General features: G+C 40.1%; 1 protein-coding gene and 2 long non-coding RNA genes across 4 annotated transcripts in view; 2 read left to right on the top strand and 1 right to left on the bottom strand.

Annotated features, from left to right (window-relative positions):
* LOC310760040 overlaps positions 1 to 14288 on the top strand; it is a 592410-nt gene that overhangs the window by 158701 nt on the left and 419421 nt on the right. The window lies entirely within an intron of this gene.
* The window catches only part of MED23 (mediator complex subunit 23), a 43713-nt gene that overhangs the window by 17529 nt on the left and 11896 nt on the right, over positions 1 to 14288 (bottom strand). Inside the window, exons 10-16 of one of the 2 annotated variants that reach the window (XM_083607593.1) lie at positions 14074 to 14169; positions 13415 to 13432; positions 6187 to 6387; positions 5119 to 5262; positions 2996 to 3141; positions 1314 to 1559; positions 1038 to 1180 (exon numbers count right to left, since the gene is read on the bottom strand). In XM_083607593.1, the coding sequence (XP_083463719.1) occupies positions 1038 to 1180; positions 1314 to 1559; positions 2996 to 3141; positions 5119 to 5262; positions 6187 to 6387; positions 13415 to 13432; positions 14074 to 14169 (994 nt within the window). The remainder of the gene's footprint in view (positions 1 to 1037; positions 1181 to 1313; positions 1560 to 2995; positions 3142 to 5118; positions 5263 to 6186; positions 6388 to 13414; positions 13433 to 14073; positions 14170 to 14288) is intronic. The other variant, XM_083607594.1, reaches the window with a different exon arrangement.
* Positions 36 to 13022, top strand: LOC310760043. Its single transcript, XR_014546717.1, has 2 exons — positions 36 to 2848; positions 2953 to 13022. It is a non-coding gene; the product is annotated as an uncharacterized lncRNA (long non-coding RNA).

The raw sequence follows: 14288 nt of genomic DNA on the forward strand, positions 1-14288 counted from the left end.
ACAGGCACAAATAGAATCAGGGAAGTTCAGGCATGTTTCTTTTTCCCTTTTCCTTTTTTTTTTTTTAGCCCTACGGCATTGACAATATATACCACATAGTTAGATCTTAGCAACGTTCAGGTAGAATAGGTATCCACTATTATGCAATTACGCAGAATACTACATTATTCATTCATATAATGGCTGCCTGAACAGGAGCTTAAAGCAGGAGTCCCTATTATTCAATGCTTGTCATCTCTTCTTTAAAGAAGATATTACATGCATTGAGTAATACAAATGATGTAGACGATTTTGTTGAAATATGGCATCCTTTTATAAAATACTTTGCTGATAACCCTGAAATCACAGATTGGACTTGGGCAAACCCAGCAGGGTTAACTGTGAGGTTAAAGCCTGCATGTCATTTGGGTTCCTTGGAAGAAGTGTGGGATAAAAATGTTAATAAAAGCAAGAATAAAAATAACAAGATAAATTTCCTTCAGTATGCATAGTGCTGAGCTGGTTCGTTCTCAGTTCAAATCCTAGCTTATCAACAAACTAACTGGGTGGTGCCAAGCAAGCCATTCCCTTTTTATCCTGACTCCCCTATCAGTAATTAAGGATAATACTATTGTTTCTGTCTTACACATATCATAAGAATGGGTGAGATCAAAGTGTTTTGGCTATTCAGGAAAGCAGTATATGTATTATTATAATATGCATGCTATTTATTTCTTCTTGATCTCAGATTTTTCTTTGTGATGGTATCACGTATTAGAAAATAATTTAAAGTTATCATGCCAGATAGGAAATGTCTGCAAAATAACTTCTCATATATCTAAACAAAAGTTATAATAACTGGATCTTGGTCCTGAACTAGATTGCATAGAAGTATGTATCAATTTACATTATGCAGGGCCCAAAAGTGTAAGCACTTTGGAGTATGCACAGGGCAGCCCAACCCAGGGATGTTTATGTATATTAATTTGGCAGCAGAGGCCCAAAGTTCAACCATATCTGTTGACATTTTTAAAAATCAATCAAACAAGATTTCTTACTTATAAAACCTTTGATGCCTAGGGATTCTATTTCCATATAAACCAGCAAGCGACTATATGTTTCCACAAGGGCTGGAGCCAAGGCTAAGCTAGATTTCGCATGGGCCAGTTTGATCACTCTGGTAGCTATGCTGTGAATGAGGCTGGGGAGAAAAAGAAACCATGTTATTTTCAAAGCCATTTGGTTGACGTTAGTTTTCTGAGAATGCAGATCTTCTGCACTGCAATACACACACTTGACTCTTCTGCAACTTTCAGATACTGAGCATACTCTACCTCATCTTGGCATGAACCGTCAGTGAATCCAAGAGGTTCATTGGCAAAGGTGTGATGGATCCTGAAGCCATACAATTGGTTCCTGGGAGAGGTATTCTCATGTTGCCATTTCCGTAAATAGTTTCCACTAGAACACCCATAGGCAACGTGAAGCATTCTGAATTGGTGGAATAAGCATTGCACAACAGGGCAATCTTGTAGTCATTCATCTGCAAACTTTTATTTCTTAGACTCTGTTGCAGGAATCTGTGAGGAAGTTAAATGAAAGGGAAAAGAGTGACTGTCCCAGAAATGCCTGAGCAATGGAAGTTTGCATCTGATGGTAGAGTTGTATCCTAACTCTAAAAAACAACAACCCATCAATCTCATTCTAGGTATAACAGAGGAAATCTATATCTCTGCTGCATAAAGCCTTTTCTTTTCCACCAGGTCTTTGATTATGGGAATGCCAATTGTTTCTGCATTTTAACATGCTGTGAAGTGCCTAGACAACCCAGTTGGATAAACAGCATAAACTAATTAATAACTCAAAGCCCCTTCCTATTTTCCTGTTGAGTTTTATCACTTCTCTGGTGATGCTTCTGTTCACTTGTTACTTTTTGCTGCAGTGGTTTCATTTATCATAATTAAACTGCCTTCCAGAGTGTGTTTTTAATGGCTTTTAATGCAAACTGCCTGAGGTGTGTTTTTATGGGAAAGAAGTACAGAAATTCTGCACACTACTATAACAAACAAAACATTCATCTTTTATCGCCCTTGCCTCTCTCCATTCTCTGTTGTGTTCGTTACCCTTCCCTATTCCTTACCCTGTCAACTTTTAAATATTAAGCTCCTTCAGGCAGAGACACCTATATAACTTCGCAAAACGGCAATTGTGTGAATATCACTACATAAGTAAACAATAAGGAAGGCAAGTGAGCAAGGTAACATGAAGCAAAGCTGGAGAAAGATTTGGGAGGATGCAAGTTATCAGGAAAAGAGAGATTCTGGGCCTAAGACGTCCCAGTACGTTTCTGAGCACAATTCAAAATGTTGGTGTTGACCTCTAAAGCCCTAAATGGCCTTGGCCCTGTATACCTGAAGGAGCGTCTCCATTATCATTGTTCAGCCTGGACACTGAGGTCCGCCTTTGAGGGTCTTCTGTTGGTTCCTTCACTGTGAAAAGTGAGGTTACAGGGAGCCAGGCAGAGGGTCTTCTCGGCAGTGGCGCCCATCCTGGGGAACGCCCTCCCATCAGATGTCAAGGAAATAAACAACTATCTGATTTTTAGAAGACATCTGAAGGCAGCCCTGTACAGGGAAGTTTTTAAAGTTTGATGTTTTATTGTGTTTTTATTATTCTGCTGGGGGTTGCCCAGAGTGGCTGGGGCAACCTAGTCAGATGGGCAGCATACTAATACTACTACTACTACTACTAATGATGATGATGATGATGACAATGCAGTAGCTACAGCAAAGGTGTGGCATGCACACTTGACCAGGGATCACACAACATGAGATACTATCTGTTAACTGTCAGCCTTAATATATTTATTGTGGGCTATTACAATTTCTCATCCTATTTTCACAGACAGCTTGCAAAATATTCTGTGTACAAGTGGCCAAAGAGTCTGCTATATTTTTCTGTTATCTATACCAGGACTATCACAATTGAAAAGAGGTATTATATAGAAAGCAATTACTCATGGTGAAGCTTGAGAGAATGAGGAATTGGAATTTGTAGCTTAGAATTGTCACTGTGAGCCTTCCTGTTCAGATGTATCCAGATACAGGTCATTGCAAAAGCATGTGTTGATTGGGGCTTGTTGATATCAGGTACAGGAATACACTGAGGAAAAAAGAAACATGAAGTTAAATTCTACTGGCTGTCATACAACTTAAGGCATTTAGACTTGGTGAATCCCAGTTTGACTCTTAGGAGTCTTCACATCGATAAAGAAATTCTCTTGTAAATCAGTAGATAAATACCCCAAAACTGAAACCACTTTCTCTAACGCGCTACAGTTAAAAGAACTGAAATGTTGCATGTAGATTGGCGTAAAACAAAGTAACAGGACTGGCATATCTTACATTAAAAGCAACAATGAGAATTCACATGCAAACACAGAAATAAAAGCACACGTCCTGGCTTGCAGCGGGGGGAAGTGGGGATTAACATTGTCAAAGAATTTCTCTTCTGTGTAAGCTATTCACATCCTAGCTAGGCTGCAGATTTTTTTTAAATAGGCTGGCAATTATCCAAAACATTTTTATCTCACCTTTGCTCAAAAACTTCAATGAGCCTTAACGATAAAACCAAAGAACAATGATATGTAAAAAAACAAAACCCAACACACACACACAGCAAAAAAAGAAAAGCAGCAGAGCAAATCACACAGTTCAAAACACCCAATTAAAAGAGTTTCCAGCAGAGTTAATACATAAAAATTCAATGGGCTTCCTAAAAAGGAAGGTCTTTATATGGCAAAAAGCAGCTAATGAGGGGCAAATCACAGCTATGGAGAAGGCTATTTCCCAACCAGATATAAATTTTTTTTGGCGGGGGTGGGGGTAAACATGCAGGAAGGACACCAATAGTGAGCTGAGCAAGACGCCAGGGTTGTAAAGGAGAAGGCAGTCCTTTACGCCAGAACGTTCCAAATTGTGTGTTGCGACACACTAGTGTATCAGCTGCAGTGTGTAGGTGTGTTGCACAAATGCTCCCCATATTCCTCCTGGGGCTGGAAAGGGGTTAGTTTAACCTCTGGTTTGCTAGTAAAACTGAATTACTGTGTAGTTTCCTACTGTGTAGGATCTGTAGTTTCCAGGACTGTGAGTAGCTGGAGCATCAGCAAAAATTCTTCTAAACCTTGTTCCAATCTCATTTTGATCCCTCATCACTTTATTTGTTATTCTTACAGGCATCGTACTGTCTTATCTGATTATAGGCATTGTATTGAACTGTTTATGTTCCTCCTCCCTTTTTGATTTTCTGTTACAATCTTGGGTAGGGGTCAGCAAACTTTTTTGGGAGGGGGCTGTTTCTCTGTCCCCCAGGCCTTTTGGTGGGCCGGACTGTGCGTGTGCACACGCAGCGGAGGGGGCTTCTCTCTCATCCCCAGCCCTCCCCTCCCCCGTCTACCTTCTCTGCTGCTCTGCCTGCGGTTCCCGGTAGTGGTGGAGGCACCTCTCCTTTCCGTGCCAGCTTTCCCCAGGCAGGCGGCAAGGCTTCCTATTAAAGCCCAGCCCCCTTCCTCCACAGGGCAGGGAGAAGCCAGGAAGAGGGAGGGAGGAGGGGCCGCTGTAGTGTGTGGCAGGGAGGGGGGAAATAGTGAAAAAAAATGGCACCCAATTTTAATTTTTTTAAAATGGTGATCGTGCCGATCCAAGCAGCGACTCCAGAACCATCCACGAGCTGGATCCAAAGGGCAATTGGGCCTGATCCGGCCCGTGGGCCTTAGTTTGCTGACCCCTGATCTTGGGTTTCTGTTAATATGTCAATATTCTTCTATGCATCATTGTTTCTCTTGACAGATCTTGCTTTTTACTATCTCATGTCTCCAAATTTATTCCGTTTCAGTTACTTCTAAATTGCATTACACAAAATACAGAAAGCTGCTTGTTTTACTATCTTAAATTTGAGCAAATCAGTATTTCCCATATTTTTGTTCCCAAATCTCTTCTTTTCCCCTTCCCTTTCAACTGTTACCTTCTTGGGGACTGAAAGACATTTTAAGAAAATACTTGTTTTTTTTGCTGGGGGATGTATTTCAGGGGAAATATGAGTAGTAAATCATAATAAACGTATTTCACATAGAAGACTCACTTCCTTCTCTGGGTAGAGGAGGTCAAAAAGCTTCATAACAGGGAGGAAGTCTGCTAATGCATTTTTCTGAATGCTTCCAGAGATGAACTGTAATAATACCCACATCAGATGGTCTCTGCCTTTGATTAGGCCTCGTCCTGCTAACTGTAAAAAAGATACACTGAGCAGCAAGTCCACACTCCAAGACAAGAACTGTAACACTGAACATCTGTTCTAATTTTCTATAAAATATGTACTTTCACTTGGGAAATAATACACACACTCACCTTTCTGCAAGATGCCTGTCGGTGCATTAGCATTTTATAACATGGGCACACGAAGACTTGTGACTAATATTTTAAAGTCAACAAATAACAGAAATTTGAAAGGTGTCCGCTGCCTTTTTTTAAAAAAAGACAGTTAATACATACTTTCAAAAGGAGAGCTGCCTCTCCCATATATAAGCAATATCAAAATGAAGCTGACTGTTCAAATTGCTCAGTTTCACCTGGACAGACTCTGAAAGTGAGGTTAACACATCAAAATTTCCTCAGGGTACATTCGTACCTTGGTGGTTGAACGGAATCCATTCCGGAAGTCCCTTCAAATTCCGAAAATGGTCAACAACCAAGGCACGGCTTCCGATTGGCTGCATGAGCTTCCTGCACTCAATCAGAAGCCGTACATTCGGCTTCCAAAGAATGTTCACAAACTGGAACACTCACTTCCGGGTTTGTGGCATTCAGGAGCCAAAACATTCAAGTTGCAAGGCCTTCGGGATCCAAGGTACGACTGTATTTTGCACCTCATTTCTCTGGTAGCAACAAATATTCATTGCTAGGCTTCTTCCTTAATCATAGTTCACCATGTGCAGCAGCAGAATGGCAAATCTGTCCACACACCCACACACCAATTTATTATTTATTTTCTTTGTTAAATTTGTATACCACCCTATACCCATAGGTCTCAGGGCTGGTGCTGGTTTTGGGGCATGGAAGCAGATGAAACTGTGAGTGGGCAAGGCAGGAGCTAATTTCATGAAGGTTAAGGGATAACCGTCTACTCTTTATTATTGCCAGTGGTAGGTACCTTTTGATGGAGAGACAGGACCATGTGAGGGAAGCTTGCAAACTGGAAAAGTACAAAGAAGATAAGCTGGCTGGAAAGGTGCTGCCACAACAACTGGCTGGTTCCCCCGTCATCGAATTTCTCCTCTGTCTCTGACCGCTCCATGGCATAAACGACAAGATCCACCAGCTGGTCCTCCAGCACAGGGCACCGCTGTTTGTGCTGCAAAGCAGAAACCAGATAAAGTATTCCACAGTCTAGCATCCATCATTTTAACTCTGCCATTTCAGTACAGTCACTTTAATGTAAGTCTGGGAAGCATGAAATGGGATCTGAACATAAAGCTTTACAAGATAAGCCAAAACATTAAAACTGTCTGATGTTACAGGTCATAATTTTTGTTTTAATAAAAAATAATAGACTACTTGTTATACCCACTCTTACCTAGGCACAATTGTTTATGGAGCCAACAAATATCTAAAAACACCATGTAAGAGTATGTTTTTCATATAAGAGTAAGTTTTTGGCCCTGGAGGCTACAGTGTGAAGCCTAAAATAATACAATGGACTTGGACCCTTCCACAGTTAATGGACTTCAGTGTGGCAGTTCCTGACACCTTAACAATTCAGGTACACTCAAGATATGGGGTCAGTTCATACATATCATCAAACCATAGTTTGGATTACAAGATGGAGCTCTGTCCTTGTGTGTTCTACCTCCTCACAAGGAGGTTAAACTATGGTTTTCCACAATTCAGAAAATAACTAATTAAGTGGAATTTGTGAAAGAGAGCACGTGAGTGTGAGGCTCAGCCATATATTGCCAAGCCATGGTTTGGTGTTACGCATGAAGAAACCGATTACAAAACTTCAGAACAACATAATAAGCCTTTTGCTTGTGCACAGAGCCCATTCATTCCTCTTTTCACAGTGTGAGCAATCAAACCAGGGAGCCTCTAATAAACAATAGTTTCTCATTTCATCCAAACCAGGAAGCTACGGTTACCAGCTCTGGAAATTAATATCCTCATATGAACTTCAAACTATAATTTCATTGAGATGAAATGGGAAACTATGGTTGCTTGAAGAATACCTGGATTGTTTGTTCATGCTACAAAATGGAGAAGTGCATAGTGGCAAAAAGCTTGTTCATATCTCAGCTTATTAACAGAGCCTGAACAGTCATTATGTGGGAATACCAATTCCTATTCTAGTGGTGCACCTGTTTAGCTGTACACTTTCTTCTGTTTGTGTGCCTGGATGTTTTGCAAACTGCTAGACCCCTTTCATTTTGATCTTCCCCTATTTAGACTTCATAATGCGCATAATTGGAACATTCCACAGTGGTACAGCATGAAGCCAGTTCTTTACAAGCAGCTGGAAGAAACTGTACATTCTAGGCACTACTATTGAAGTTACTGAGTCATTTCTGTATATATTATGGAATTTCAGAGTTTCACATAGTGAACCTGTAACATAACACAGCCTTAATAAAAAGAAAAGAAGTATTGTTTTTAAAAGATAATACAGAAAAGGTACGGAGCTGCTCAGAATCTAATCATGAAGATGCCTTGTCCCTTTCTAGAGGCAAAAAAGAGAGAGAATTCATTATTTGTTTTTCGTTTCATGAGAAATGTGCTATGATACCCAAATACGATTTACTCAACACATTTCAGTGCTCCTCTTAACATATGGTTTCTTGGATTAACAGGCAGTCTAAAAGAAAACCTTCTGAATTTTTTTTTAAAAAAACAAACAGAGAAAAAAATCCCAAGGTTGCTGGAAGCAGATACTTATTCTGTGCTTAACAATGTGGATAGCTTTTTGCCATGAAAAAGGGATTATGATTTCAATTTAACAATACAATGCAAGAATGACAAAACTTTGGACAAACTCTGAGAACAGCACTCTCTCCTTCACATGCTCTTTGCCAGCTCAATATTGCCAAAAGCTACAAATCTAGCTGTGCTTTCTTGAAGCATGCTTAAAAACGGAATACTTCCAATCCAAAGGACATTAGTTGCTTTTGACCCTCTCTTTCAAAAAAACACAATGCCATTATCACAGATCAACCACGTTACAGATTTACAAAGAGCAATATTAACACCACCAGTTGAGAATACTTTTTTTTCCAAATGCAACTAATTATGAAGCAGAGCAGAATGCAACAGACAGTACTACAAACTATTTCATGATACAGCATGCAAAACTACTGTGTACAGGGCTTGAAATTCACTAGAATTTGGTAGAGAGGGGGGCAAATTTCCAAGAGCCCAAGAGTGCAAACCTATGTCAGTTTTGAATTAAGTTATTTAAGAGGAAACAACTGTCAGTTAATGCAGGTTTCTAATGACAATAAATTCACGAATGCAATTCTATTTTTGAAGTGATTCAGAAGGAACTATAAAGGTCAGTTTTTGCTTTCTATAACACTCTTAACTTGACCAGGAAATGGAATTGTGGGATGGAATATGCAGAAAGCAGCAGGCTCAATTATCAAATGGGCTCAAGCAGAAAGGCTGTAAGGGAAGCACAAAAACTGATCTCCCCTTCAAAGTTAGTGGGCACTGAGATCAAGTTTAGTCATGGTCCTCGAGTCATGTTGTGCATCTCCTGTCCCCAAATCAGAGGGCGAGCGGTATTTATTGCTCCCAATGCAACAGAAGTACAAGCATATGTGGGGTGGGGGAGATCCTTTTCTTCCCTGCTGTGATCCCGACACAAGTGCAATGGAGAAAGTCCCCCATTGGTGCCAATGCCAATGGGTGGAAAGAGTTTACATCCCCATCCCCACCCCCACCTGATGCAATCTGGATAACCACAGCTTCCCCAGTGACTACCATCAGCATGTTAATAATGTGCATGCGTTCAATCCAAATATATATTTCACATGATGTCCAGTTTGGCCCTAAGCAAATTCTTCAATTTTTCTCCAATGGGGGAAGTTCTCTGACTCTCTCTGCTCAACCCCAAACTGGGCACTTCCACATCGGCTGAAGGAAACTCATGTGGGCTGTGATGCTTGGAAGTGTGTAGACCAAGATGGGTGACCTGTGGCCCTCCACACATGGCCTCTTCTATCATCCATCATTAGTCATACTGACTGGGCCTGATGGAAGTTCAATTCCAGCAACAGTGGAAGATGGAAGCTTCCCAATACCTGGTGAAGACAATGCCTAATGAAATCGTAGCAGCCAGAAAGGTCTGGCTGTTAAGAGCTTACGTTTATCTGTAACACAGCATAATTGCAAATTTGCTTTCAGAATCCAGCATTTCTTGGCACAGAATTTGGATTGCCTAGGAACAGATTTTTTTCCTTCCTCCAACTTGGAACACACCCAACCCTTGCTCATTCTGTTTCTACTACTAGTGAAGACTGAGAAATGTTGTTATGATGTACAATACCAGCACTTCTGGAACCAATTGGAAAAGGGCTTTCTCAGAGAAATGCTGCTGCAATGCTATAAATGCCCAAATGGACCCACAGACTAGGAGAATCAGTATGCACACATAACAGTGCGCAGCAAGCAATTGTACACACCAAATACTACTGTACTAGCATGACTTTCTTGCACAGTAGTCACCATTCCACAGATCAGTATGTTTACTGACTCTTGAGCGCCTCACAGGGACACTTTTGCTCATACAACACAAGTGTATAGTTATAAAAATCTGAGTTATTTATCTAGTTGACATCTGACAGGAGATCGTTCCACAGGACGGGCACCACTACCAAGAAGGCTCTCTACCCAGTTCCCTGTTAACTTCACTTCTTGCCGCGAGGGAACCGCCAGAAGACCCTTGGAGTTGGATCAGTGTCTGGGTTAAATGATGGGGGTGGAGATGCTGAGGCCGTTTAGGGCTTTAAGGTCAACACCAACACTTTAACTTGTGCTCAGAAATGTACTGGGAGCCAATGTAGATTTTTTAGGACCAGTGTTCTATGGTCCCCATGGTCAATCCCAGTCACCAGCCTAGCTCCCACATTCTTGATTAGTAGCAGTTTCCGAGTCACCTTCAACGATAGCCCCACATACAGCACATTGCAGTAGTCCAAGTGGGAGGTAATCATCCTGGTGAGACAGTGCACAGGCAGGTTGGGTCTCAGCTGGCGTACCACATGGAGCTGGTAGACTGCCATCCTGGACACAGAATTAACCTGCGCTTCCATGGACAGTTATGAGTCCAAAATGACCCCAAGTCTGTGTACCTGGTCTTTCAGGGGCACAGTTAACCCATTCAGAACCAAGGAGCCCCCCACAACTGCCCACCAGAAACAGTAGTTCTATCTTGTTGGGATTCAGCCTTAATCAGATAACCAGCATCCATCTTCCAACCACGTCCAGACACTCATACAGGTCATTTACCGCCCTCACTGGTTCAGATTTAAACAAGAGGTAGAGCTGGGTATCATACCGGGGAACATCCAGTCCAGATCCCGATGATCTCTCCCTGCGGCTTCATATAGAAGTTGAAAAGCATAGGAGAGGATGGAGCCATTGGAATTATTTAGACTAGATGCAGTGCTCAGCACTAACTTTGTGCTGATTTTTAAAAATTATCAATTACAAAAATGCTGTTTGAAAGGGAGTCTCATTACTTCAAAACGTTTGTTCTTAAGGAGTCAGCATCCCTATTTGGATATTGGAGGGTTGTAAAGGAACCATCATTCAGTTTCAAATGAGCTGGGTAGGTGTGAAGGTCACAACTATGGGCTGATTACGGATAACATAGGAGACATATCCTGATAACAGTTTCCTAAAGAGGAACCATAGAGGGATTTTTTTCTGAAGATACAAAAGGAAATTAAAGAGAGCAGCAGCAGCAGAAACACAGGAGGAACAGGGCCCAGGAGGACAGCATAAAGAGCAGGGGAAGCGCTGCTGCAGACAGCACACTTCATTGCAGAAACAATTGTGTTATTGTAGCACTACACTATTCACGCCATCTGTTTATAACTGATCTCATGGTAAAGGCCCCAATGCAAAATGGGGTCAAGTCCAACACATAAATGTTAGGTGGAGATATATGTGTGAAGCTTGATTCTATTTAATCATTTTTGAGTCACAAGTAAATTTTTGATGGCGCTGTAGGCAGTTGACATTGTAATGCAAAGCCAAGGTCTTAATTGCTGAAGTTTTCAGGGAATACAGATTTCCTAGCAGATTAATCTACAATAAAACCAACTTGCATAGTTTCAGTATTGATCATTTGATATCATTTGCAGCATTAGCCTTGAATTCCAACCAAGCAATGTCACACACAACCCTTTCATGCTTTTTTTACTGACAAATGAACAAAAAAAAAAGTTCACAGACTGTTGTTATTATGGCAGCACACCTACAATTCATAGTTTGTCAGCATTTCCATTAAAAAAACCATGAATTTCAAAGTTTTGTTACTTGGCCATAAAAGTTTGCTCTGAGTTGAACTGTATGCTGGAGGTAGAAATTACTTCTCCCAATCTTGATCTTTCAATGTACTTAAAAAGGTACATATGTAAAATGGATCGAAATGGTAATTTCTAAACCTACTATTGTGAAGTTGTTGATGATGTTAAAAAATTAAGCCACTAAATATTTAGTCTTATTTTATAAACATTTGTCTATTGGGAGGCTTAGAGTAGAGGTGAAAGAGGCAGAAGGTAGAACCGGACAATATTTTAATTTCACAATTGCTGCAAGGAGCTAAGTATACTTGCAGAGCTCAGTTTTCTCCTGTGTAACCTTCCTTGGCCAAGCAGAGGGGGAAGAAAAGTGAACAGAGGTACAGGACATGCACAGAGAACTCTTGATTCTTCATAAGAGCCTGTTGTGGTACTGTAGTGTGTACTTTGGCAAGGAAAATGGGGCTCCAATATGCCACATTAGGAACCCAACACATTTGGGTACAAGACAGGGGCTTTAATGTGCTTTGCAACATTTATATTTGGTAAAGATGAATTCAGCAATTAAGTAAAGCAGGGAGTTACTTAACAGATAAGGAAGTGAAGTTGAAACGCAGTGGCTTAACCAAAGTCACCCAGTTAAATTCATCAAGGGATTTAGCCTCAGCTTTTCCAGCTTTAAGGTCCAATTCATACTTTATGCAACAAACTTGTTTGCATACACCCAGTTGTGCAATGCTAAGCATTATAAAAGGATGAAGGAGAGTTGTACATTTCTGAATATTCATGGCTGTGCAGCAGAAATATGCCAGGAAGCCACAAATTAGACAGCTCCACATGCTTGGGCAATTCCAGTGGTACAGATTATTTTACAATTTAGCATTAAAGAAGCAACTTATAAAAATATTCATTTCTATCTCAATAAAAGCTTAGCTGTGAAAATAATCATTTTAAGCATTAACGCCACAACTGACACTACCATTCACCAAAGCTTTTTTTTTAAGTTTAACAAACAACACTATATTAAATAGCTGTATTATTTTAAAGTGGAATACTACTTTATAATTTCTTTGCAAAGTCAACATGCAGCAAATCTAAGTCTAAAAGATTGTTGTTGTTTTTAAGTAATAACCAAAGTTTTAGCATCAAGCAAATGTTATGGTCAAGTACAATCCCTGAAATGAGTTTTTTTATAAAATGAAAACACTGACACAACCTTCACTATAGTATTGCAAACACCAACGCCATTGTACTTTGCTTAAATATCAGTTTGGATAAACTTGTTAAATTAAAAAAGAAAAGACTAAAGAGGTCAAAGTTGAAATATATAAGCAGACTAGTGTGGGTATTAAATAAGTTGCAAATTTATGTCCATCTTCCCAAGGAATTTTTTTCTTTGCTTTTTTTTAGCTCAGCCCATTTGGAGATATAAGTTAAAAGAGTTATTGGGTTTTTTAAAATGGAGGCTGAGTATGACCTTTCCTAGTCAAGTTGAATTTTTACATAAATACTTAAGTGTGCTAATATTTAGCAAACCAAGTTTTCTTTCACATTGTTATACAAACAGTTTTTCTTTCTTTTCAAGGCAAGGAAATTTTATAGTTGGAACAAAATTGACTATGACAGTTTGGGTAAGTCATGGGTAACCCAAGCCAATTATTGAACTGGCTTCATAAGATCCTTTTTAAACTACACAGCATTCTTAAAACCTCAGATTTTTTAGGAAGTTAACCGTTTCTTAGCATGTGATGGTCCCACCAATTTCAAGCCCTGGCCAGACGTGTATTCTCGAACTGGAATCAGCGGCTACAAAGCAGCCAGCGTATCGTTAGTCACAATACAACAGTAAGGTTGTGAACATACCTGAGCAATGTTCAAGGTCTAGAGCATTGGAGGATGGGCAGGACAAGACAGGACAGAACAAAAATAAAGAAAGAAAAAAAGAAAAGACAAAACAGTGACTATGAGGCCAGCCTCAAGTTACCCCAAGTCAGACCAGGCCCTCCCACATGGTAAGGCAAAAAGAAAGGAAAAAAAGGGGGTGGGGAGTAAAGTAAAATAAATAAATAAATTAAAAAGTTTAACATTAAACCATTCATTACCATTGACGGCAATGAAAACATGCCAAGGCATTTCACAGACAAATTCAATAGACTAGTGATCTAAGCAGCACATCTACCACCACCACTGCCGCCACCCCTCCAAAAAAGAGGGGAACGTTTGTCTGCCATAGGTTCAGGGTATATTTGAGGCTGGCCTTATAGGGAAAAAAAGCAATGCCAATATATATATGTATATATATATTTAAAGTCTCTACTTTTCAATTTTGAAACCTTTACAGCAATATATAAATGATAGGAATAATAGTGCCCAATTAACCTAAAGCAATAATACTGAAGTGGGGGGGGGGAATCATGATCTGATCCTCAACTGTTTTGCTTAGTTAGCTATAGCAAAGAAAAAGAGAAAAGAAAAGTGCAGGTTCTATGCAAAACAAAAGGCATGACAGCACAATACAGTACCTGCTTGTTTAGACCTAGCATATTGCAGACCATATCTCTGGAATAGGGCTGCTCCAGCACATACCGCAACAAAGCAGTCTGGGGCTCAAACAGATCCTTGAAAACAAAAACAAAAAAGCATACAAATGCCAACCCTTTTGACACAAAAACATTTAACAGCTGAAATTAAGATTCCCCATCCAATTAAAGCATTACCAGCGACAGACATTGAGCAG

This window comes from Podarcis filfolensis (assembly GCF_964270895.1).
Source record: "Podarcis filfolensis genome assembly, chromosome: 3".
NCBI lineage: Eukaryota > Metazoa > Chordata > Lepidosauria > Squamata > Lacertidae > Podarcis > Podarcis filfolensis.